This window comes from Urocitellus parryii, chromosome 5 (assembly GCF_045843805.1).
Source record: "Urocitellus parryii isolate mUroPar1 chromosome 5, mUroPar1.hap1, whole genome shotgun sequence".
NCBI lineage: Eukaryota > Metazoa > Chordata > Mammalia > Rodentia > Sciuridae > Urocitellus > Urocitellus parryii.
Genome location: NC_135535.1, coordinates 64,506,633 through 64,533,825, shown reverse-complemented (window position 1 = coordinate 64,533,825; position 27,193 = coordinate 64,506,633). Strand labels below are relative to the sequence as shown.

Here is a 27,193-nt window from a genome sequence, read left to right as displayed (position 1 = left end):
CACATTTAGCTTAGGCTGGGTCGCTATCTTCTCTATGTGGGTTTTATTGTTATATCCCATCCTGACAGAATTATTGAGGGCCTGTGGTCTTGATCTCATGATCATGAGTTGGATGGTGATGAATTATAACAAGAATTATAGAGAAGAGTTACATCTGGCCTGTCCCTCCTAGCAGAGTAGTCATCCATGTCCAGTGGATGTGTTTCTACAGAGTTGCTTCACCTCTCTTTTCCTTGCATATCTAGAAACTGGATGATACTAGCTCCTCAGAAGGAAGCACCATCGATATCAAGCCAGAAGTAGAAGAAGTCCCTGTGGAACAGCCTGAGGAATACTTGGATCCAGATGCCTGCTTCACGGAAGGTACAAGGGGCAAGGAGAGGAGTGAGCATGTGCACGGCTCATGGATGTGTCTGTGCCAGGTGGGGGGTGTTTGGTGGCTATCTTCAAGAACTTTGTTCCCGACCCCCAGTTTTGAAGAAAGATGTACTGTTTCCCCTACTCAGTTCTGACATGTAAGTTTCTCTTCTCCAGCTTCTCTTTTGTCTTTCTGCTTTGGGCATCAGCCCAAACTCAGCCATGAAAACGTCCTCTCCTGTTGTGGCTGTGCCTGTCTCCTGACTCCAGAAGGCCTTGCCCCGTTAACCTTTGTAGTATAGCCTCAGCCCTGCCACTGGCTCCATTCTTGAATCAGATATACTGATTTAGCCACTGTCCTTCCTGCTGTGTGGTGGGGCCTGGGAGATGGAGGTGAGGGTGGGTCTGGGTAGGGCGAGTTTCCACAGTCTGACCTCCTCTCACACTGGTACCAGGTTGTGTCCAGCGGTTCAAGTGCTGCCAGGTCAACATTGAGGAAGGGCTAGGCAAGTCTTGGTGGATCCTGCGGAAAACCTGCTTCCTCATCGTGGAGCATAATTGGTTTGAGACCTTCATCATCTTCATGATTCTGCTCAGCAGTGGTGCCCTGGTGAGGTCCAGGGGAAAATATGATGAGGCTTTGGCTGGGGAAGGGTAAAGAGAAACCAGTGGGAGGAGGCTGGATGGGGCCCAAGCCTGGTGATTTTAAAGTACAGATGAGCTGTGGCCCTGAGAATAATCATCTGTTAAAGTACTTCAGGCTGGTGTTTTGAGCTTTGGGCATTAAAATCCACACTTTCCCACATCCTGATCTTCTGATGCCTAAGACCACCTTTTCGTCAGGATGAGCACACAAATTACCACGTGTCCTCAGTATCCCCTTCACCCCAGCCTAAGCAGCTTCCTCAGGTGAACTTCCCTCTCTCACCTAACACCCCAAATTTCTCATTCTATATGTTTCAGTAGCTCAAGATGAGGGAGGTGATGTTCCCCCCCCCTCTCCCTTCACATCCTACTGGTTTTGGAGAACCCACATTAGCAAACATTTAGAGAGTCAGATCTCTGGGGCAGAGGTTATTTATATTCACGTTGCCCTAGGTGCTCATCATTCGTTAGTGAGGTGTACAGGGTGCTGAATACACAGTACCTCCCCTGTGATGACTAATGGTCTTGGCATTTGCTCTCATTTTTAGCCTGATTATCACTGAGACAACTGGACAGGGTCTGGTATGAGGGAGTCATCTGTGACTGAGGAGATTTGAGGACAGAGGGACTAAAGGCAGCACACATTTTCTTCCTTTCATTAAAGGAAAGGTGAAGAGTATAGAATTTTGAGATGTTTTTAAAGAAAGTGGATACATTCATGTAAGTAAGAAATCAAGCTTCATCTAAAAGCAAAAGTAATAATAACAAGAAGGGAAAAAACTCAAATTTGGTGTTAAAGACAGTAACTCAAGAAGTTACTGGCTTAGAAGGTAAAAGACCAGGAGAAGCTGACAGAGGTGTAGTGTATAGTAATAAGGAGCCCAAGGACAAAGAGGATGACTTTCTGACTAGGATGTGAGGAGTGGGGAGGATTATGCAGGCAGGCATCAGGACTACAGCAAGAGGCCCAGAAGATGGGATGAGAACCATGGTCTGAGTAAGGGGCAGCCAGACTGTCTCACCTGCCCCAGATCACTTTTTGCATTACTGAGCATTCATGCCATGCTTTCTCGAACAGTGACAGCAGCATGGTCTCTGCCCCTGAGGAGCAGAAGGATCAGACTAGGGCGAGTGACTAGAGAAGGGTATTTGATCATTGTCATCATCATTATTCTTTAAATCTAGTAAGTAAACAAAAACACAAAAAAACAGAACACACCCCATCCCTTGCTGCTTTTCTACCCTGACTCCATAAAAAGAATAAAGCAGCAGGACAGCAAAAGTTTTGAACTTTCTTTACTGATCACCTTTGACCATTTTTATTTGTCATGGATGAGCAAACAGTGGATACCTTAACTCAGGACAGGAAGACCTTGTGCCATAATAGGCATGAGACTTAAGAATAGTGAAGGGACTGAAGCTACTAGAGCATAGTTGTAGTGCTATCTCAGAGATAGGGGATCCTTAGAATGAATTTCTAACAAATAGAGTTTAGGGAAAGCCTGACATAGAAGCTGCTGCTTTTTTAATTGATCAGAGAGTATTTATTGTACTAAGTCCATGAGAAGGATTGTGGATCTCATGACTTCTGTGTCTACTGACCACTGATGAAACTGGAGCACCTGATGTTCACATGCCTCCATTTTGGAAGATGAGGTTGCAGACAGTCGGACTCCAGGTTTCCTTCTGGAACAGTTCAGAGCAGGCACCTCCCAGGGGACTTTTTTCTACTTCCACAGTTTTTTTTTTTTTCCATGTTATATAAGTGTCCCTTCTCTTAACATCACCCTGCACTCTGCAAATGGGAATGCTCATACCTTCATATCAAAGAATTATCTCATTCATGGATATCAGAGAAGAAAGCCATACTATAATTTTCTACCCCTAAGTATCTCCCACCCCTATGGCCCTCCACCCATATCTGTGGTATCAAGGGACTTGAAACAAAATATATTGTCATATGTGTAATATTGGTGAAGATATAGAGACATTGGAACATTCATATACTGCTCGTAGGAATATGAAATGGTGTAACCACTTTGGAAAACAGTTGGACAGTTCCTCAAAAAATTAAGCATAGAATTAACAGCAGTTCTGTTCCGGGCATATGAAAAATAAAAGCATATGTTCACATAAAAACTCACATACAAGCATTCATAGCAGCATTATTCATAATAACCAAAAAAATTGAAACAACACAAATCTTCATCAACTGATGAAGGTTGAACAAAATGTGACATAACCACATCTTGGAATATTATACCACAAAAAGGAGTGAAGTACTGATACACACGACAACATGGAAGAACTTTGAAAGCTTTATGTTTAGTTAAGAAATAAGTCATGAAGGACCACATGATATATGATCCCATTTATATGAAATGTCCAGAATAGGTAAATCTATAGAAAGTAGATTAGTGGTTGCCTAGGATCAGGGGAGTAGGAAGAGGCTGCGGGGTGATAACTAAAGGGTATGGGAGTTTGTTTGAGTTAATGATCTAAAATTATGATGGACGCATAATTCCGAATGTACTAAGAGCCGTTGAATTTAAATGGCTGGATTATATGGTATATGAAGTATTCTTCAATAATGCTGATTAAAAAAAAAAATAAAACCCTGGGTTGGGGATGTAGCTCAGTGGTAAAGCACATGCCTAGCATGAGCAAGGCCCTGGATTCAATACTCAACACTGCAAAGATATATAAATAAAACGTGTAGCAGGGAAGTAAAGTGGAAGAGGCAGGAAGCTGATGAAAGGCCAGCTTCCCAAGAGCCTGTTTACCTTTCAGCACTGTAGTAGGCAACTGTTGCCTCTCTTTCAGGCCTTTGAGGACATCTACATTGAGCAGAGGAAGACCATCCGAACCATCCTGGAATACGCTGACAAAGTCTTCACCTACATCTTCATCCTGGAGATGTTGCTCAAGTGGACAGCCTATGGCTTCGTGAAGTTCTTCACCAATGCCTGGTGCTGGCTGGACTTCCTCATCGTGGCTGTACGTGTCCTGCTTTCTGTTGCCCAACCCTTCTAGCAGGAAAACAAAGGGGTGTCTCCCTTTAGTGGCTGAAGCTGCCTGGGGCTAGGTATAGATCAACCTATGGGTGTAGGCTCCAGTGAAGTTCCTTTCAGTGCTCAAATCTTAACTGTAGGAATGGGAACTCTGAAGTCTGCATTTGCTCCAGGGACACACCAGCCAACTCTTTACTGTTGGGCTTGGCTTAATTTATATTCAGAGATTAGGAGTGAAAATGGAATCGTTGGTCTCAAGGTTTTTGTTTTTAGCCTGGGAACTGGAAGGTTCTTGCTCCCCACCAGCAGGATGACCTCTTTTGCCAGGGGAAAGGGGTGAGGGGTTGAAGTGGGGCTGTTGGGGTGAAGTAATAGTAGGTTCTGTGCAACTCTCTTGGCCATTCCCATACTTACCTGAGCAAATCAGTTTATCAGGGAGGGTTCTTGCATTGCCATTTCTACAGTGATCACCAAGTGAGAAATCCTTTTTCCTTCCAGGTTCCAAGACCCTCTCCAAGACTTGATGGCTGTGACTACTTGTATTATTTTTTCAGGTTAGAAGCTGCATCATCTGTAACTATTTCTCACCCTACAAGAATTTGCTTCTTGTTGGCTTTATTAAAAATAGTGATTGTTTTCTTGTTTTGTATAATAACTAAAGCTTTTTTTTTCCCTAGACAAATCAGCATTTAAAGAAAGAGTACATGGGAATTGCTGGACCAGGGCCCATGGAGAATTCACAACCTACCAGGGGCTGAGAAGCAACACAAAAATGGGGTGGTTGGGTCTAGGTTGGTATGTTTAGAAGAGAAGGTTCATTGATAATGGGGAACCATCCTTAGAGTACTTCTGGAATGTAGGATACAGTGATATGGAAATCTCTCTCTACAGGAGCCCAGCACTCTTCACCAGTAATGATTTCTGTTCCATAAATGCATTCCTTTCCTAACAGTTTGAATTCCTGTGGTTAATGACGTCTTTAGGAGCTATCACTGTGTCTCCATTTTCTTCCATTTCAAAAAGCCAGCCTTTGGGAAGATTTCAGAATGAGATGAGGAGGCCACCCTGTCCTCTTAAGATAAACCAAAAAGATAATTGCCACAGTCCTTGGCAATAAGAGATCTCTGCACTCCCTTAAGCAACCATCAATACCATCTGTGAGGGACCTCTCCTTTCAGACAGAAAGCTGCAGTGCTGAGACTTAGGCAGAGTGTAGAATAAGGCCTAGAGACCTGAAATCAGACTGGACCAGCTCTCTTTCTAGAGAAAGGGAAGTTCCATTTCACAGTCACTCTGGACTGCCCAGAGTCAGGTAAGGCACCTATGGGAGCTCATCTTTTGGACCTTGTGAGGACTCAGACATATGCATCTGCTACCATACTCCAGCTACCCTAGGGATGCTGCAATTTGAAACAAAGCCTCCCACTATGGCCTTTCCCTCCACCATCTACCCCACTCTCTTCCTCTTTCTCTGGGGTGATCTACCCCAGGATTTAAGTGTGTTGGTCAGATATTTCACATGCCTCTAGTACCCAAGTAGCCTACTAAATGCATAACAATCCTACACATCACCTTTTTTTAACAAATATATTATATACTATGTAGAAAGGGATTTAAAAATAATAATAATACAGGCATATGGCCAGTTGACAGCAACCCATCAGTTCCTCTAGCTTTTGGGTGTTGCTGTATTATTACATTGCTTTAGGGCCTAACGCTGGTTCCAGAGAATGCTTCTGTACTGGTTTCTACCATGCTCTGTAGAATTGTCCCAGAGCCATAGGGAGTCACAGGGAGACAGGCAGGCATGGTCCAAACCTCTGCAGAGCTTATGTTATCTATTAGGCAACTCTGATCTGATTATAAGTATATGGTAACCCAGCATTTTGGAAATGGATCTCTCCTAGAAACCTCCCTTTTATTGTGTTCTTTCCTCCAGCAGAACAGTTTATTTATTCTTCACTTATCAAATGCTTATTGAGCACCTACAATATGCAAAGCCTCTTGCCTTCCAGGTGCTGTGGGGAATACAATGAGAGTTAGGCATGGGAACTTCTCCATAAAGGTCTGAAAAGACAATATTCATACACAAAGAACCACCAGCTTGAAGCCTAGCATGCTAAGTGAAAATACCCCAGTCTATCACATTGGTTGTACAGTTTGTCATCAGTGAGTTGTGGATGGACAATATAGCTTGGACTGGCATCAGAGCTTTTGCTGGGTAAAATATATATGATTCCCTTTGTATTTTGGAATAACCAGCAAGTATAAATTGTAGAACCTAATTTACCACCATCTCTGAGAGACTCTTCCTCCTAGTTGATCATCTGGTGACTTGATACCTGCATCTGTCATTCATTTCCACATTTGTTTCCCTGATTGATGTTCATTTTTCCTTGTTGCATCATCAAGCTGCTGATTTTTTTTTTTAGATACCTGTGGATAACCCAAACAACTTCTAAGATCAATTCTTTTTATTAATAAGTCATTTAAGTTCCAAACAGGGTCATTTTGTTTCAATCAGGTCATTTACTGCCACAGATACTGTGTCCTGTAAAAGAATGTTAGCATCTTTTCTCTAGGGAAATTTTCCCCATCATTTGCAGCAGTTAGCCAGCATATCCATTCTAAGGATGGGAGCTTTCAGAGACCATGCTTCTCATCCAGAGTTCACTACTGAAAACATTTTCTGTTTGAATATATTTACTTAATTTGAAAATGTCACCTAGTGTGTTTTTTTCCATGCCTGCAGCCATAGATACCCTGGATTTTGATTCCTCAGTTCCTTTTTTCTCTTTAGGTTGATTCGTTCTTTAAATTGCACTTTAAGTAATGTTCTGATTATCTCCAATGAAGGTTTAACATGGAGACTCAGAGGATTATGTGAGCCCTCAGCTGCTAAGGAATAACCCAGATAAGACCCTTATTGATTCTGTCTTGGGAGATCTTCCCTCAATCAATTAGCTGAGCAGTTTATCTCTCAGCAGCAATTTTCGAGCCAGTGCTGAATTGGCCTCTGTACCTTCTTCACCCCTCTCCCCACTGTAGACCTGATCATTAACAGATAAGTCACCCACCCTGAAGAGGTGGGGTCCTCTTGCATTGTGTGGGGCCAGTAGCCAGTCAAAGCTTCGTTTTTTACAATCTTTACCTGACAGAGTTCACAGGATGAAGCTGACCTAGGGGACTTTTGAACTCAGATAATGAGTTGAAATGGGATAGCTTACCTTCAGATTTTATAGCTTCCATAAGAGTCTGTCGATTTTAGATTATTTGGGGTTAAGAGTTGGCCGAACTTGAGAAAAGTTACCTCAATATAAATTTTCATTGATAATTATAGATGGAGCGGAAGTGACTGGTTAGTGCTGCTATGTTCCAGATATGGCTTTTGAAGCCCTTATTTTAGGCAAGGATTAGCCCTTGATCATCTTACTCTCAAAGAATGTGGATAGCCAAATAGGGCAATGTTTAGTTCCAGGTTTACTTTGGATATTGCCTGGGACTCCATAGAAGACACCTAAGCTGATGAATTACGAATACATGCATAAATCAAAAGTGCAGGCCCATTTTAAAATTGAAACCTTTAAGCCTTCTCATCCCTGATCCTTGTGAAGTCATTGACCTTTCACTTCTACCCCATGCCCATCCTGATACTTAATTATAAATTTCCTCATTTCTAAAAGTGTGTGCATGTGTACACAGTTCAGAGACATGGAATCAATGAACTAAAGCCCTAAAAGCAGCAAATGAAACTAAATTGTAGGGCTGGGGATGTGGCTCAAGCGGTAGCGCGCTCGCCTGGCATGTGTGCGGCCCGGGTTCGATCCTCAGCACCACATACCAACAAAGATGTTGTGTCCGCCAAGAACTAAAAAATAAATATTAAAAATTCTCTCTCTCTCTCTCTCCTCTCTCACTCTCTCTTAAAAAAAAAAGAAACTAAATTGTAGGTTTTTTTCTTTTCTAATTTAAAATATCATCAATTAAACTAAGTAATATGAGGTGGAAATATCTTAACCTACCCCAGAATCTGTGGTACAATATAAGCACAATGCTACTCTAAAAAACCCTATGCCCAGCCAGGTGCGTGACGCATGCCCATAATTCGAGCAGCTCAGGAAGCTGAGGCAAGAGGATTATGAGTTCAGAGCTAGCCTAGGCAACATAGCAAGGCCCTAAGTAATTCATTGAGACCCTGTCTCTAAATAAAAATATATAGGGCTGGGGATGTGGCTCAGTGGAAAGGTACCCCTGAGTTCAATCCCTGTTATCAAAAAAAAAGAGAGAGAGGAAAAAAACCCTACACCCAGACACTGTAGGATTTGACCAGCTAAAGGTATGTTCAGATATGATGCCCCCTAGGATCAGGCCCAAGCAGTCTGAGGTGTGTTTAGTAGCCAGTGTTAAGATGTCATTATGTAACTCCCCTAGAGCTCTGTTAGAACAAGGTAAGTTTGCCTCTAGAAGAGCAGGAAAGCATTTCACCCAAGTGTAGACCTGGAGACCTGCAGACTACTTTCCCTAGTATGTCAATAGATCAGCTCTGGATTATTCTGACACTGGTGATCCTATTGGAATATTGTCATGTAACCTGTCTGCTTCAGACGGATCTTCCACAATGTGTTTTTGGAAGAAAGGACACTGGCCCAAGGGTCAGCAGTGTGGGCATCTCATCCTGGCTCCAGAATTGCCACCGACAGTGGGCAGGTTTTTGTGTATGATGGTAAAAGTTTCTTCATCTGTATAAAATGGAAAGTTTGAATTTTTTCTCCCAAGAATTTTGCCAGCTACTATTTTAATGGTGAAAGTTATAGAAAATTGTTCTGAAAGTGACAAACGTGAGGCCAATTCATTTGGGGATGTTCTGGAGGAAAGAATGGGAATTATAAGAAAATGTATAGATTTAGTTATTGAGACCTACCTAAGTTCTTATGGCCATGAAGGAGTCATAGTTATGCTTATAAATTGGAAGGATTCTTTATTAAAAGTGAGAAAGAAAATCACTTGAATGGTCATGGGGTCAAAATTCTGTCAAGGAGTTTCCTTATTTGGTTCTTTTTTTGGGAACTGCAAAGTCACCTGCGGTACTTATGGAATATATTTCCTTTGTTGATGTAGTGGCTCATCAAATTCTTAAACAAATGGTTTCTTGTCAACCAGGAGTAAGAGAGCTTGTCCCTGTTGGAAATCCCATGGTGAATGAGCAGAGGAGGGGGCGGCTTGTGTGGAGTATGTGTATTTATCTGTATTCTTTTCCATAGGTACCATTAAATTTGTCTGGCTTAATTTAATGGGAACTTCTGGGACCTGCAGAGACTGTAAAGGGCGAGGGTAAGGTTCTTGTCATCTCTTCAGGCTCCTCTCCTTCCAATGGAACTTCCTCATTCTCTCCCTCTCCCTTCAGCCTCTTCCCTTTCCAACTTGTGTGTATGTTTTACCGCCTTCTCTCAATTTATTCTTCCCTTTGTGTTTTTTCTTCTGCCTCTCTCAACCACCTTTCCTTCCAGGTCGTTTGAGTCAAGTTGAAATAGGCAGCTGGTGTTACCCACTTGCTCCACCTGGGGGGCCCAATCTGTGTAATTCAGTGCTAGGGGCTTTATTCTAACACTCTGGAACCTCTGTTTTCTTTTTTTTTCTTTTTGTTTCCTTTTTTGTTTTTGTTTTTCTCTTCTGTTTCCGTGTAGGTCTCTTTAGTCAGCCTTATAGCTAATGCCCTGGGCTACTCGGAACTAGGTGCCATAAAGTCCCTTAGGACCCTAAGAGCTTTGAGACCCTTAAGAGCCTTATCACGATTTGAAGGGATGAGGGTAAGATACTAAGAGCAGCTGATCCTTCTGCATGCCAATGGAAACTGTTTAAGCATGCTAGAACTGATCACATGGTGGAAAGATCATTCAAACACGGATTCTGTGATGCAGCTGCCGATTTGATCCTCCACTCTTTATCCCCCGCACCAGCCCCGTGCGCAGGGGAGTTGCATTAAGCTGCCTCATCACATTAATATTGGCCCCACTCCCAACAACATGCCATCGCAGAACATGTTAACATTGGCTATTCTCATTTGGCCTGGCTTACCTGTAGCACTTGGGGCGGCTTTCTGGGCTGTTGATTTAATAGGGAGAATCACCAGGTGCAAAGAAGGGGAATTATAACCCACAGACCCACTGAAAAGCATAGGCTGCAGGCAGGAAGAGTGCTGTGTAGGGGCATTAGCCAGGTGGGGACTGTGGCCTTGGAGTCACTGAGAAAACAGCAGAGAGGGGGTTTGAAGACACATGGCAGGCTTGGAATTGGGGATGGAGCAGAATTTGGCATGGCCCTGGGAGAAGAAATGCTTTTCTTTCTATTCTGATTCCTCTTTTTGCACCTTGTTGTTCTCAGCCCAGTCCCATAAGGACTGGCAGCCACTGTCTGATAGCAAAGCTTTCCTCCTCACCCCCACCCCTCTGCCCATGCTATATGGTCCACTATCCTAATACTGTCAAAACAACAAACAGGGATGATGCTAGAGGACTGAATACCAATTAGTTCTCCTGAAATTTCTCAAGTCCTCCTATTCCTACTTTGGCGATACTCCACCCGAATATATACAGTACAGGGGCTGTCACCTTGCCAACTCAGAATAAGGCTCCCTCTTCTGGTGCCTTTTTCTTTTATGGTTTTGATAATTGTGCGTATGTGCACATGTGTGTACACACTCACACTAAAAAGTCAATGTCCTAAAATCAAGTGGACAGCTGGTTTTGGTGATCATAGTTGTAACAAGAGAGGTCTGTTATACTTAACGAGACCAAGAAAACTCATTTCAATTCAGAAGTTGAATACATGCAGGAGAGCAAACCAGAGGATCAGTTCTTAAGTGTGCAAATATCAGAATGTAGGAATAAAACTGAACTGTTGCAATAGTTCACATGAAGCAAGACTGATTGGAGAAACTAGATACCAGGACAGTGCTGCTCCATTTATTCCTCGTCTGTGATCTCTGGCTGCTATTCCATGAAGCCACTCACAGTTGCACAGGAAGGTGAAAATTTCACTGGGACGTGGGAATTTTATCTTACTATTTTAGTGTATTCAGACAAATGCTTTTTGCAATAAACTGGTGTTTCTTCTGTAGCACAGTCACAGTTTGGTTTACTAAACGTGAGCTTTTTCTGTAGTCCTAAAAACCATCTGCAGGAAGGGCAGTTCCAACAGCAGTATAAATTTATTTTTATTATTAAAGAAAAAGTTGGGGATGCTAAGTGTCCCACAGAGAAGAGAGGCTTCAGAATGTGTGCAATGAGGACATTATTAGGATCAGACTAAATGTAGAGAGAGAGACAAGACTCGGTGATTTTAATGGTCGTGGTTGAAAATAGAATTAAAATGCTCATCCCTACTTCCTGGCTTTCCCATGTTTTTCATAAGGAATAAATTTTTAAATAAATTATAATAGTGTTGTTATAGAGTTAATAATTCACTTTAGTGATTGAAAAATTGTGGACAAGATGCAACTAAATAAATGCCTTTAGAGATGATGCTTATTCAACATTGTGCCTGAGCTCAGTAGCCTGTAATGCCCCCACAGTCTCAGCAGTGATCCTGGATCTCCTAAAAGGGATTGGTAATACCTAAAGCCTCTACTCATTGCCCCAAAATGCCCAACCAACACTTGTTACTAACTTTCTGGTTGCTTACTGCTGTCCCTGTAGCAGAAAGTAGTCCCCACTGAGCGCCAGTTTGCTTATGAGGAAATCAGTTAAATAATCTGATGCAGGAGCCCTTTTAGTAGCCTCACCTTTTCCCTTTAGTTCCTCTTTTCCCCACCTTCCCTGAACTCTCAGTTTTCATTCCCTGGGAAACTTATCAACTTTCAAATAGCTTAGAAATGGATCCAGATCATTCAGAATGGATAATCAAAACAGTAGAAACTTTTAATGAAAATCGTCTACCTCAAGCTTTTTTCAAATAAAATAATATGGGCAAAAACAAGTTTGAACCCAAAGCTGCAATTTAAAACAGTAACATTCAGTGAGGGAAACTTTGGTGTAGAGGTGCCACCTTATTGGGTTGTTGCCAGTCAGTCAACATTACTGACCAGGGCTGGTTGGGCAGGTAGAGAGAGGTCAGGATCTATTCCTGCAGGCAGTTTCCCAGCCCTTCTGTGGAAGAGTAACCGCAGAAGAGATTTCATTTGACCCAGCTTAAGTTTCCCAGTGATAAATAGAACTAAGTATATATGTTTCACATAAATTTTGTTTTTCTACAGAGGAATGTGTTTTTCATTCTTTAGCTTGGGTTCTTCTGTATGCCAACACTTGCAAGATTACCATTAGAAAACCTTAAGTAAGAAACCTTCATGAACTGAATACCATCCGTGCAGATGGGCTCAACTGTCACTGTGCTGCTCCAATTATAGACTCAGACCTTCACTTGAGAGGGAGCATATGACCCCGGCCTGTCCTGGGATACTCGTTCAGTCTCCTCTCTCCTTCCTCAAACCAAAGATCAGAAAAATTGAAACACTCCTGCTGTTGGCAAAGGAATACTTAATGTAGTTCTTTGCTTTTCTCTCCTCCATAGTAATCTTTATTTAAAGATATTGCTGTGCTATTAAATTTTTGAAAGTATACAATAGTAATGCTATGAAACATGCATGCATTTTTTGTTGATTGTCAGTACATAGTTGTCCATTAAAGCCATGTTCCCTCTGCCAGATATTAAAAGCTATTTGATGGATTTTATAGTGTTTAATGAACAAAAATGTCCTAGGCATTATAGAGAAGATAAAAATACTGTAAGAATTAGTATCCATTGGAATTTTCTCCCTTTTTTTTTTTAATTCTTCAGACTGTAGTCAGTGATTTTTTTAACAACATGTCAAGAAATCTTAGGTAAGATTTATGTCCAACACTAAGTACAAATTTCCATTGAAAAAAACTTTATAGATTGCTAGAACCTAACTTTGAGTAATATTTCTATACTGTATCTAGTTTTTAACAAAAATGGGTTTCATTATCATGAAGGGCAATGTCAAATAACTAGAGAGTAGCAAGAGCAAAAGAAATCCAATTATTAAGTGAGTATCAGTGAAAATTTGAATTGTCCTTTATAATATATCTTTAGTGTAAAAGTTTAAAATAATAAACCTGGTTTCTTCCCTTTAGTTACTGAGAATAATGGCATAATGACATTTCTATATGGGACACAGTTAAATAATTTCTGTGTAATATTTTGTAGCTTATCAGCTAATGTTCACAGCAGGGAAGAACTATTAATTCCATCAACTCTTTACTGTTTTGTTTATAAATCTAAGATGAGGAGATTTTCTTTGGTTGTGATTGATAAATATATATTTGCACATTACAAATACATTGGATTAACTGGGTGCAGTATTGCACGCCTGTAATCCCAGCAGCTCAGGAGGCTTAGGCAGGAGGATCACAAGTTCCATGCCAGCCTAAGCAACTTAGTAAGATTCTGTCTCAAAAAATAAAAATAAAAAAAACTAAAGATATAGTTCAGTGGTAGAGTGTCCCTCAGTTCAGTCCCCAATACCATGAGTGAATGTATGTGCACACATACACAAAAAAGTATCAGATTTACAGGATTTTTATGTCATCAGCAAATCCTCAGCAAATATTTTTGTGTTTTGAGTCCTTTGATCAGATCTATGATGTTAAAGTTCAGAGATCACTTAGTTGATTATTCTTCCCTGCTGAAAATATTATCCATATTTAACAGTAAGACTTAAGATACCGTGTAGGATGGGTTAGACTGGGTTCAAATAGAAGTTTAAGATTCTCTGTATAGCCAGGCACCGTGGTGCATGCCTGTAATCCTATCATCTCGGAGGCTAAGGCAGGAGGATTGCAAGTTCAAAGCAGCTTAGCAAGACCCTGTCTTAAATATTTTTAAAAAGGGCTGGGATTGTGGTTTAGTGGTTAAGCACCCCTGGGTTCAGTCCCTTGTACCAAAAAAAACCAAAACAAAACAAAACAGATTGACTGTACAGTGAGAATTCCTGAAGTTTCTGAATTGAGGGGGAAAAAAAACAATATTTTCAGGTTTCCATTTTTAGGGCTTACTTCCCAACTTTACGCTGGTAGTTGTCTAATAGAACATCATGATCTCTCACCTAAACTGCTGCAAAATGCTGTCACATAGACTTGAGCTTTTGAATCTTTACATGATCTACTCTTATTGTTTGAGAAATGATTATTCCATTTGTGGATCATTTGCCTTTTGCTTGTTCTTTTGCACATTCCATTGCTTTTTGGTGCCCTAACCAAAGGGTGAACAACTGTAGAATGAGAAGGTAAAATTTAAATCTGATTATCTGACAAATTTGATACCATAAATTCATAAAAGTAAATAGCATTCTCCAAAATAACATTAAAGATTTTCTGGATTTCAGATATTCTAGCTTTCCTTGCTCACAGTAATAAATATTTTATACTAATGCCAGAGTTATAAGATCTTGAAGAGATTTCTTGGTCTAAGAATTAAGAAATAACTGCCTCTCATTCTAAAGGCCTTCATATGTGAATTGGAGAATCACAAGATGAGTATTTTAATATCAAAGACAGAGTGAGTCCTAGCAGAATATTGTTGCCTTTTGATATAGGACAGAACAGGTAGTTCTTCTCAGCCATGTGTTCTGATGAATGACAGTGCAGTCTAAGACAAAAACAAAAGACAAAACCCAGTAGGATTCAAGTTAGAGCCCAGGGCTGCCCCCTGGCGTTCCTCATACAGCATGACCTCCCTGTCTCTCCCATGCTGTAGCTAGTTGGCAGCCTGTCATCTCTTACCTGTACCAAAAAACAGATGCAGGAACTTGGAAACACGTGTCACCTCCTCCAAACAAAACATCAGAAAAAACACAATTCATTTATATCCAATGTCTTTGTTTTCTACTCCATAATCCTCTTCAGTACTAGAAAAAGGAAGAAACAGTCTTCTGAGCCTTAGCAACCCTGCTTAAGACATCACTAGTGAAAGTTGGCAGAGATGAAACTAGCCTTGTTTCCTGTTCCATCACTAGAAATGTTACCTTTGTAAGCACTCGAACTCTACTAGTGAAAACTGCTGCAACAGTAGAGTTGTTGTCTGACTACTGTCACCTCTAGTATAAAGCAAAGTCCATGTTTAAAACAACCCAGAAACATCTATTCCTAAGGGTTTTTTTTCCTTTGCCCTTTTTATAAAAAAAAAAAAAATTCTTGAGACTGTAGTCAGTGATTTTTTAACAACATGTCATTTTTTTTTAGTTTCAAGAGCAGTGATCTAACCCAAAACTATTAAAAAAAAAAAAAAAAGTCATGTTGATCTCTAATACATTGTGAAGAACAGTCAAGCCCTGAACTAAGCAGACAGATATCAACACTAGCCACACTGGGCAGCTCGTAGATTTAGAAGCCTACAAAGTCAGGAAAAAAAAAAAAAAAAAAGGCTGAAGACTAAACCTTGAGTAGAAAGCACATTTGTTCAGATTTTATTTTATACTGTTTGGTAGAGGGAATATAGCTTTTTTTTTCTTGAGCCTGCAAAATATGCATGCTCAGCTATTGCCTGAAAGATAACTGGCCTTGCATAGTCATAAAAGAGACGTTATGTACTGTTGAGTGATTCACTGCTAACCCAAAGGGCAGCTCTCTGTGGTTTTGAACAATCATGCCTTGTTTTTCAGAGGGGGAATGTGTTGAAAGGCAACTAGCAAGCTTGCAATTGCTCAGATTTTTTCCATGGGGGTTTATTTTACAAGTTGAAGAGGAGGGAGACTGGACTAAGAAATCTTTTTTCTTTTTTTTTCTCTTTTTTTTTCTTTTTTCTTTTTTTTTTTTTTTTTTTTTTTTTGTCCCAGGTTGGTGCCTAGAAGAGATGATCAGGGTCAACTTGGGCAGGGGAGTTTGTTTTAGTTGAAATCAACATGCAATTTATTAAAATTCCCCAAAATGTTGTTCACAAACTTAGAAATTTTTGGTCCTATTTGTGGATCTGTCCAGTTATTGCAAAGAAAATAGTTAAGCGCAAAGAAAACACATTTCCATAGCAGAAAAGCCACACAAATGTCATTCCCCTCCTGGAAATCAAAAGAATGTGCTTCCCTCACTTCCTGCCAACACTCAGCAACCTCCCCTTCCAATGCAGGTGGTGGTGAATGCCTTGGTGGGCGCCATCCCCTCCATCATGAATGTGCTGCTGGTGTGTCTCATCTTCTGGCTGATTTTCAGCATCATGGGAGTTAACCTGTTTGCGGGGAAATACCACTACTGCTTTAATGAGACTTCTGAAATCCGATTTGAAATCGAAGATGTCAACAATAAAACTGAATGTGAAAAGCTCATGGAGGGGAACAACACAGAGATCAGGTGGAAGAACGTGAAGATCAATTTTGACAACGTGGGGGCAGGATATCTGGCCCTTCTTCAAGTAGTAAGTATTATTATTTGTTCAATCTTGGGAAATTCAAGCAGCTAGCAGAAATTTCATTTGGTTCCTTCTCAACCCTACTTTGAGAATCGGAATTACTCTGAAACAGGGAGCAATATCATTTCCCAGACCAGTTTCAGGGAGACATCGTTCCTGTATATTCTGACTTCCACAAGATCTCATTCAAAAGGAACCTCTCTCTTTGTGCTCAGAACTAGACCTACTCAGCAAAACTAAAACTTGCTGCAACATAATAAAGTGGTAGCTCACCTCTCCCCAGCTCTGAATTGTAGTTAAAGAAGTCAAGAAAACAAATAAAAAGGGCAATTTTGATGAAGAAGAATCCTACATAATAGCTATGCTAAAGGCGGCTGTGCTGTGATTCTGCTGCTCTGACAGCTCAACCCCAGAAAAAGGGCTAATGTGGATAATATGGAGAAATGTGTTTTAATGATGTAGATAAGTCTCTCTTGCCTAACTTCATTCCATCATGCCTAGTTTTCTCTTCTTCTGTCACCAGTTTTTTGGAATATTTGACAAGACAGTTGATGCATTGAAAAGCTCATAATCTTTGGAATCAGACAGATGTAATCTGATATTTATTGGATATTCAATTTGGTACAAATTATTCCTCAGTTTGTTCATCAATTAAATGTAGATTATAATACTCTACATGGTTGTTAAGTGAATTCATGAGCCAGGCACAGTGGTGCAACCTGTGCAACTCTGGAGGCTGAGGTAGGAGGATCACAAGTTCAAGACCTGCCTCAGCAACTTAGCAAGGCCCTAAGCAACTTAGCAAGTCCCTGTCTCTGAATAAAAAATGAAAAGACTAGGGATGTAGGTCAGTGGTAAAGTTGCCCTGGGGTCAATCACTGGTACCAAAAAAAAAAAAAAGAATTCATGATACTTGAAAAATATCTTAGCATAATGTTCAGCACATAGCAGAGCTTAATTATGATAATGGCTATTATGTGTTTTCATTACTATGATTGTAATACCCACATCATTCACTTGTTGTGAATACTTAATGTGAAATTGCAAATGAAGCTTTCACCCTAACCTAACACAGTAAGCACTCACTGTTAGGAAGAGGAGGCAAAAGTTAGGGGAATGAGCTGTATCATATCCTACCTCAAAACTCTTTTGCTGTTCTACCCCAGTTCAAAAAAATGGAACCCACAAATTGAATCTGAACTGGAGCAGCTCCAGAAAATATTAGTCAGACACGGTATTCAGAGTCCCCACCATAAGCAAGACATTGTGCTTAGCAATAGGACCATCAGGTGAATAAAGACACTGTCCTGTGCCCTGAAAAAGCTTAGAATTTGGCTGAACAAGTTAAACATGAAGATATTAAATTGATTATCCATCTTTGTTTCCAAAAGTCATGCTAGATATAGGAGACAAAGAGAATTGAAAAGGGGTATTAATTGGAATTGGCATCAAGGATGCCACCAGGATTGCCATACTGCAGGCTACTTGTGTTTATTAGTAAGAGATAAGTTCTGACCTTGTTGTCTTTTTTTTTTTTTTTAGTGAAACTGTGAATTTTTCAGACACCCCCCCCCATTGCTTTATAAACACTTTTTGAAAAAACAGCTCCTCAGTGGAAGGCTAAAGTCTAATAAGCACCTTGAGTAGATTCTTGCCACTTGTTTATAAATCTGCATTTGCCCTGGCTTTAGGCAGTCTTTTCAAACACATCTTAAGACCTTAGGTGAAAGTCATCAATCACTTACCATCGTCAACATGTTTTGTTGCCAAACTCTAATGTTATTTTCAGGGACTTACTCAAAGCCCCATTGGGCCCTGTACAAACAAAAGGAAACCCTATGTCCATATGAGACTTACCCAAACTCCTTGTCCTGTGTCCTTACTGTTGGCCTTTGGGACTCCTGCGTAGACTCCTCCCACTCCCTCACAGGCACAATCTAATGACTGACTCTGTTTGCCAGGCAACCTTCAAAGGCTGGATGGACATCATGTATGCAGCTGTAGATTCCCGAAAGGTAAGAATGTACATGGTGGAACAGAACTTTGTTGGTTAGAAAGCAGGCAGCATGGTGGAATCATCAAAGAGAAAGGGTGGGAGGAATAGAGGCACCAAAATTTCTGTTTGGAATGTTAATTGCTTGTTTTATTGATTATAGATCATTTTCTTCCTCTCAGTAAGTCCTCGCTCTCTCACATTGGCTACAGATGATTAGACAGTTGATTTTTATACTCGGCCCCAACAGAGCTGTCTACTCTTCAGTCCTGTCTTGAAATAAAAGTGTGGCTCCTAACAGGCACCCCTCCCCTGCCCTTTACCTCGCGATTTGCATATTCTCCCAGTAAGTCACAGCAGAAATGCTGTCAGGGTCCTCTGAGCTGCCAGTGTGGAGAAGGAGGCGGGCTGAAAGAAGCTAGGTCTCTCCCATCCCCAGTTTGTTCAGTAGCCCAGACAGCAAATCACAGCTGATGGCTTTGGCATGTGGGAGTCACCCACCTGATCGCCAGGCTGCAAGCTGACTCTCGTCCTTTTCTCCTGTCCTTTGACAGCCTGATGAACAGCCTAAGTATGAGGACAACATCTACATGTACATCTACTTTGTCATCTTCATCATCTTCGGCTCCTTCTTCACCCTGAATCTGTTCATTGGTGTCATCATTGATAACTTCAATCAACAAAAGAAAAAGATAGGTCTCCTCCCCTCACTGCCAGTGGTCAACTCAGATGAGAGGCCCTCTGTCCCTGTCACTACAGAGAAAAGACCCCTCTTTGTTTTCTCTAAAATCCAAATTGTCACCTCACTGTGACACTGGCTCCACTGTACATTAACCCCAACCAACTCTTCCTCTTCAGGGCTGGCTTTTGCAACATGTGATTTACTGAATTTACTAGCAGTCTTGTACTCGAAAGGCCTACTACTGGTCTTGACTCCACCAGAGGGAGTTAGGGGCAGAGAGAGCCTCCGCTCCAGAAAGAATCGGATGAGTAGTGCAGTGAAGCAGAAATTGCCCAGACTTGTCATCATCCATGTTAATCTCTGGTAATTGGGATCTGAAAGGCCACCCTGGAAAGTTCACTTCCTTACTTATCTCAGATGATTAACAGTTTTTTTCAAAACAAACTGAAGCTGGGTGTGGTGGCATATGTCTGTAATCCCAGTGGCTTGGGAGGCTAGGGCAGGAGGATCAGGAGTTCAAAGAGTTCAAAGCTAGTCGTGGCAACTTAGCGAGGCACTTAGCAACTCAGCAAGACCCTGTCTATAAATGAAATATTAAAAAGGGCTGGGAATGTGGCTCAGCGAGTTTAATCCCCAGTACCCCCCCCCAAATTGAAAAGATTACCCTTTTTATTCGTTTTGTAAGTCAATTGTGCCCAACAAACTTCAGAAAACTCTCTCTAAACTGCCTTCTTGCACTAGAGTTTACAAATTTTGAATGTCATCTAAAATAAGTGGGCCATGAGTCAGCAACTTAACAAAGCCCTAAGCAACTTAACAAGACCCTGTCTCAAAATTTAAAAAGGCTGGGAATGTGGCTCATCGGTAAAGTACCCCTGGGCTCAATCCTCACATACCAAAAAATAAAAATAGAATTTTTTTCCTAGAAGCTTATCAGGAAATCAGGCCAAAAATGTTATTATGAGACTGTGAGATTCGAGATGTAAACCTTTGCTCTGAGGTTTACCCTTCCCTGAGGGTCTGTAACCAGATAGTCCATTTCCTTCCTACCTAGCTTGGCAAATCTCAGAAATCCTGAGCTGAAAGGTAGCTATCTCTTTGAATTAGAATAATCATTCTAGATCTATCTCACTCTGGGACAGGCAGCCACTAACCTGACCTCTGGAAAGGAAATGGATACGTCTCCGTCAGTTCTCAGTGTTGATCCAGAACCTGGTCCAGAACCAGGCCTATGAGCACCAGTTGTAATTGCTTTTCTCTTTTTCCCTCCTTTACTTTGGAGGTCAGGATATCTTCATGACTGAGGAACAGAAGAAGTACTACAATGCCATGAAAAAGCTGGGCTCAAAGAAACCACAGAAACCCATTCCCCGCCCCTTGGTGAGTACATTGTGCAGACCAAGAACATAGTGAGAACCTATCTGGGAAGACACTGCTAGGGTTACTGCAAAGAAGGCAAAAAGTGATTGCCTGGTATCCACTGATCTTCTCCAAGCTGCCCCATCCAAAAGATCAGAGTAAGGTGGTGGCAGAACAGGGATTACAGTGTGGCCTGACTTCTACATCATGCTTGACTTCTCCTCTCAGCCACTCCTCTTCCCTCCTTGGGAAGCAGCAGAGAACTGGCATGCTTACCACATTGACTCTGGCCCAGGTAATGAGATCTTTTTTTTTTTTAATATCTTTATTTATTTATTTTTATGTGGTGCTGAGGATCGAACCCAGGGCCTCACACGTGCTAGGCGAGCACTCTACTCCTGAGCCACAACCCCAGCGGAGAGATCTTTTAACAGACAACCAAAAATGAACAAAAGCTGATTCCTTTCCTGCCACTTCAAGACTTCAAGATTTGGTCATCGTTTTCTCAGCCTCTGTGCCCAACAGACATGTGGGCAGGATGTCTGGGAGCTAAAACAATGCTTCTGGCTGTCAGAGCAGAAAGAGTGAAAGTAGGAGAGTCCCGTGACCTGGATTTCCTCTCTCCAACAGAATTGGGGCTGAAATTCAGCCTCACCCTTCATGGGTTGTTGTTCTCTTGTTTCAGAGAAACAAGCTGAGTGGGTCATAATCTCCAAAAGCCTCGAGGTTTCTTCTTCTTCTTCTCTAACTTTCATTTAAAGTAATTAAAAAAAGGGGGGTGGGGGCTGGGGATGTGGCTCAAGCGGTAGCGCACCCGCCTGGCATGCGTGCGGCCCGGGTTCAATCCTCAGCGCCACGTACAAACAAAGATGTTGTGTCCCCCCAAAATTAAAAAATAAATATTAAAAAATTCTCTCTCTCTCTCTCTCTCTCTCTCTCTCTCTCTCTCTCTCTCCTCTCTCTCTCTCTCTCTCTCTTTAAAAAAAAAGTAACTTAAAAAAAAAAGGCAGCAGAACACTTACAGTCAAAGCTTAGGTGGAAGTCTAATTTGACTAATAAAAGTAGAACTCCTTTGTTTAAACCAGCAGTTGGCTTTCCCGCCTGCTTTTCCCTGACCCCACAGTTGTTTCTGGCATACTCCTCCATAGCCACTGAGGGAAAAGAAGCCCAGGGGTTTGCAGAGCATTTTGGAAACCACCAAGTTAAAGTAATCCTGAAAATAAGTGGTAGCCCAAGTGCCTTGGTGCTTTTAAATATAAAATATCAGGGGAATCTTTAAAAAGATAATAATTTTTTTTATTAATTTTTTTTATTTCCATGATGTTAAGACTTTCCAGTTAGTGATAGAAATGGAACTAAAGGGAATATTAAAGGATTAACATTTCTCAAGTTTACATTTGGAAACCTAAGTATATTTTCTTCCACATTAAACTATAAAAGTTAGTAGGTATGCTGGGCATGGTGGCACACATCTGAAATCCCAGCAACTTGGGTGGTGGCTAAGGCAGGAGGATCACAAGTTCAAAGCCAGCCTCAGCAATTAAGTGAGATTCTGTCTTAAATTAAAAAGGCTAGGGATATAACTCAGTGATAAATCACCTCTAGGTACCAAAAAAAAAAAAAAAAAAAAAAAAAAGCAGGCAGCTATAATAAAATGCAGGCAAACATTGAAGAAAGAAAAAACTGGAGAACCATAACAGAGAAAAATGGAGGGTTGTGGGGGCAGATCTATTTCTACATGAGTAGTCAGAGAAAGCCTCATCAAGGAAGGTGTTCTCTGGTGGGGAAAGTGATTCCTGGAAAAGCAAACAAGGCTCTAGAAGCAGGAAATGCTAGTAACAGGCCACAAGTAACATCTGACTGTGAAGGCATCTCTCCGCCAAGTTAACAATAGGACCTTTGTGGCAAGCGGGTGAGAAGCTATTGAAAGGTTTTAAGTGGGAGAATGATGTGATTCATTTATGTTTTTAAACAGTCCCACTCACCAATGTGTGGAGACTGCTTTGGATGAGGGCAACAAAGGAAGCTGGGAGACCAGCTAAGAGACTTTTAGAGAAGTACAGGTGATGATGTGGCTAAGGTTAGTCCTCCAACCTTAGCCACTGGAAAGGCAATGAAGCAGGCCCAACCGAGTTCTTTAAAGGAAGAGTCAGTGACTCTCAGGGCATTGGGGTATGAGAGAGAAGAAAAAAACAGGGGACTCTAGATTTCTGGCTTGAGAGACAGATGAATAATTGAGAGAAGCAGAACAAGCCACATGAGGGGAAAGGGAAAGGACTCAGCTGTGCTCTGGACCTGGTAAGTTTAAGACGTTTACGAATCATCAGGGAGAGAGACTGAGAAGCTCAAGTAGTAGATAGGTGTAAACAGTAGGAATAAGTGGGCTCTCCAGTCAAGAAAGAAAAGAGATGGAGAGATGGCCAACAGATGAGACTACGGGGCAGCCAGGGAAGTAGGAAGATCTCAAAAGTGTTTGACACCATAGGTTCAAGAGGGAAGAATGGCAACTCGAGCAAACTCTAGCTGAGGCAATCTTGATGTCAGTCTCTGTCATGCTCCCCATAGAGCCGCAGGAGGGAGCTGGCCAGTATGACAGAGAAGATGGTAGAGACTGCTTCCTTGAATAGGGCAGTGGCTTCCCCAGGTGTGCATGGGAAGTCTTTCATGAATCCTATTGTATCTCCCCCTCTTCCCCAGAACAAAATCCAAGGTATCGTCTTTGATTTTGTCACTCAACAAGCCTTTGACATTGTTATCATGATGCTCATCTGCCTTAATATGGTGACAATGATGGTGGAGACAGATACTCAGAGCAAACAGATGGAGAACATTCTCTACTGGATTAATCTGGTCTTCGTCATCTTCTTCACCTGTGAGTGTGTGCTCAAAATGTTTGCCTTGAGGCACTACTACTTCACCATTGGCTGGAACATCTTCGACTTCGTGGTGGTCATCCTGTCCATTGTGGGTGAGTGGGGCAGGGCAACAAGGGAAATGGAAAGGGCCTGACTGGCTTTGAGGATGAGATTCTTGGGGTAGCAATGAGTTACATAGGTCTGAGGTGCAGGCAGGTAGGTGGTCCTCTTAGCTTAAGCCCATACCCCTAAGATATCTCATGGGTCTGCCTAGCAGATTATGTAGTCAGTGAGTTCCTACTATGTTGTAAATGCTGTGACTCTGGGGAAGAGAAAGATATGATTTGGTTCTTGCTTTCAAAAAATTTAAGCAAGGGAAGGTTAAATGTTTTTAAAAATACATCTATGGGAGCCAGGCACAGTGGCACACACCTGTAATCCCAGTAACTTGGGAGGCTGAGGCAGGAGGATTGCCAAGTAAAAAATACAAATAAAAGGACTGAGGCTGTAACTCAGTGGTAGAATACTTCCTAACATGTTTGAGGCCTTGGGTTCAACCCTGAGCACCAAAGGTATGAAATGAGAAATGGAATGGCCAGAGGTAGTTAAGATGGGTATTAATGAAATTGTCTAGGAAAATTTTCTCGTGGCGATGGGTCTTGATAGTGCTGTTGCTGCTAAGATTTTTCTGTGGGCTAGGTACAGCTTGAGAATTAGTCACATGTCTCATTGGATCTGATGATAGCCCAGGAGGCAGGCTGTTTTGTCATCTTTACAAAATAGATGTACAGGTCCCTCCACAGAGGCGACCAGAGGCAGAACTCAGGCTGGTCCCAAAGTTTATGTTTTGCTTCAACCTAAAAGAATAGAAGGGATGATGTCTCTGTAGGTGGGCTGAAAGAAATGCTACCCTGTTGATTACCCTCCCAAAACATTTCCCCACCTTCCTGAAAGGCATCCTGAACCATGTGAAACTCTGCTTTGATTCCACATAGGCATGACTGACCTGTCCCAACAAAGACCAAATGCAGAAGATTCACAGAAACCAGCCCCAGAGCTCCAGGGTTTACCAGGAGGCAGCTGGCCTCCTTAGCCTGTGCCTCCTCTAATTCTGTCCTCCAGAGCAGCATGTCCAAAAGTGTGTTGACACATACAATACTAATCCCATACGTTTCTCACCAATCAAAGAATCCCACAATGGAATTACTTCAGGCAACACTATACATGAAATTTCCTTTTGGAAAGTCACCACACACGTTAGCCTACTGAATTCTCTTAGGAAGTCCCTACAGGAAACAATTCTGCTTATCACACCATCCACCTTCATTGGACCATAGCACCCGTCATTCAAGTAATAATAGCTCATGTTTCAATGGAATGTACTGTCAGCTGGTCAGCATTCCATGTGCCTTTCAAGTGTGCTACCATATAGCCCTCAAACAAGCCTCTAAGTAGCATGAGGAACTGAGGTCTAGACAAGGACCCGAGACGGGCAGCAGGTAGGGATCAAGTAGGGGTTCAATCCCAGCCCCCCACTGGAAGTCCATGCCTAACTTCCCACAAAACACACTGGACAATGTAGGTGTTGTCCGCTTTTCTACCCACCCACTATTGAGTGGGATAGAAAATCCATAGATGAAGTCAGGCCACCTGTGCTCAGATGGCCCTCCAAAATAAGAGAGAGAGTAGTAATATTTTAATGATGGGGATTTTTTCTACATATGAATGTATTCAGAAACAAGTATAGAAACTCTTTCTTAAAAGGAATTGAGCCCGGCGCAGTGGTGCACCCCTGAAATCCTACAGCTTGGGAAGTTGAGGTAAGAGGATCACAAGTTCAAAACCAACCTCAGCAAAAGTGAGGCACTAAGCAACTCAATGAGATCCTGTCTGTAACTAAAATACAAAATAGGGCTGGGGATGTGGCTCTATAGTTGAGTATCCCTAAGTTCAATCCCCAGTTCCCACACGCCACCCCCCCAAAAAAAAGAGGAATTGTGTTAACTAGCTCTATAACCACCTGAAGTACCCCTTGAAGTATCCCTTAAAGTACCCACTGCCTGGATTGCTGACTGTCCCATTTCTGTCTCCCTTCTGTGGGGATAGATATAGGTTCATCCTTTCATTCTTACACAGAGCCGGGCGCAGTGGCACACACTGTAATCTCAGAAGCTCTGGAGGCTGAGGCAGGAAGATAGCAAATTCAAAGCCAGCCTCAGCAATGGCAAGATGCTAAGCAACTCAGCAAGATCCTATTTCTAAATAAAATAGAAAATAGGACTGGGGATGTGGCTCCGTGGTCGAATGCCCCTGAGTTCAATCCCCAGTATTAAAAAAAAAAAAAAAAAAAAAAAACTTAGGCATCGCTGACTCTCTAAAGCCTTGCTTGCCCACCATGTACAGGCTGCAATATCAACTACAATAGATGTTACACTGCCTAACTTCTTATGATTACTGGTTTTTTACTTAATTGACAAGTAAAAAGAAGACCTGAGAAATTGTCTTTGGTCCTGGATGAGGTAGAGATTTTCTGGAAAGTGCAAACACTATGGAATCCAAGCTCCTGAAGAAAAATCCTATTCTCTGACCCTTCATAGCCTAAAACCTTCAAAGAAGAGGTTCTATAGCCTCTGCAGATAACTGCCCCAATATTTATGAAATCTTATGGTTAAAAGATACTTCCTTCATTAAATTAAACGTGCCCTGTCCATGGAAACTCATGTTGTTTCATTGGGCCTGGATGGCAAGAGGCGGCACTGGAAGACGAGAATAGTCCACGTTTCCCTTCGGTTCTCTTTCCAAGCCTTTTGATCTCTTTCTGTGGTCCCTCGTTGGCCTCCCCATGTTGTTCTTTAGTTTTAAGGACAAAGTGGTCTTGTTGAGGTGGACCTGTGGGTAAGTGTAAGTAGAAAAGGCCCTCTGACGTGTGCATTTTACCTCTACTTGTGTATCCTCCTTAAAGCAATGGCATTTTTACCTGCCAAAATTGGTTTCTCGTTTATGGGTTGCAGCTCAAAATCTCAAAGCTGAGTTGAAAGCCATTCCTGGGCTATCACTTTAGTTTTTTAGGCTATTTTGATGGAGTAGGAGATAGAGGGATGGGCAAAGAAAGATGTTTTGTTTTTTCAGAACCAATATAAAGATACTTTGAAAATCAGTGGCATTAGCAGAATATCTAAGACATCAAAGTCAAAGGGTAGCATGGTATGGCGGGAAACTGAGACCTCACATTCATTGTTTGTAGATATGGGTTTTTGGTACTGGGGATTAAACTCAAGAGTCCTTTACCATTGAGCCACATCCCCAGCCCTCTTTTTATTTTTTGAGACAGGTCTCGCTAAGTTGCTTTAGGGTCTTGCTAAGTCGCTGAGGCTGGCCTTGAACTTGCAATCCTCCTGTGTTAGCCTCTGGAGTGGTTGGGATTGCAGATATGCACCACCATGCCTGCAATGGATATTTGATGGCATTGTGAAGAGCAATCTATAGCACCTTGGAAACTTTATGTGCATATATGTGGTAAAAAATTCATTGTCCTTAAATAGAAAAACAGATAAATTAGGACCTACTTATAAAAGTGAATACCATTCAATTGTTAAAGTGAATAATCTAAAATTATTTTAACACAAGGGATCAATCTCATAAATTAAAACAAGTGCTGTGTGATGGCACATACCTGTAATCCCAGCAACTTGGTAGGCTAAGGCAGGGAGATCACAAGTTCAAGGATAGCATCAGCAACTCAGCAAGACCCTGTCTCAAAATAAAAAATGAAAAGGACTGGGATGTGGCTCAGTGGTAAAGCACCCTAGATTAAATCCCCACAAAAAAAAAAAAAAAAACAAGCTGGAGCTCTAAAAAGATTCAGTATAATTTCCTA

General features: G+C 41.6%; 1 protein-coding gene across 5 annotated transcripts in view; it reads left to right on the top strand.

Moving 5' to 3' along the window:
• The window catches only part of Scn8a (sodium voltage-gated channel alpha subunit 8), a 113,608-nt gene that overhangs the window by 84,463 nt on the left and 1,952 nt on the right, over window positions 1-27,193 (top strand). For 3 of the 5 annotated variants that reach the window (XM_026398646.2, XM_026398645.2, XM_026398647.2), the window contains exons 17-25: window positions 246-363; window positions 813-967; window positions 3,826-3,999; window positions 9,698-9,820; window positions 16,149-16,433; window positions 18,389-18,442; window positions 18,975-19,112; window positions 20,378-20,482; window positions 23,159-23,429. In XM_026398646.2, the coding sequence (XP_026254431.1) occupies window positions 246-363; window positions 813-967; window positions 3,826-3,999; window positions 9,698-9,820; window positions 16,149-16,433; window positions 18,389-18,442; window positions 18,975-19,112; window positions 20,378-20,482; window positions 23,159-23,429 (1,423 nt within the window). The remainder of the gene's footprint in view (window positions 1-245; window positions 364-812; window positions 968-3,825; window positions 4,000-9,697; window positions 9,821-16,148; window positions 16,434-18,388; window positions 18,443-18,974; window positions 19,113-20,377; window positions 20,483-23,158; window positions 23,430-27,193) is intronic. The other 2 variants (XM_077799304.1, XM_026398648.2) reach the window with 1 other exon arrangement.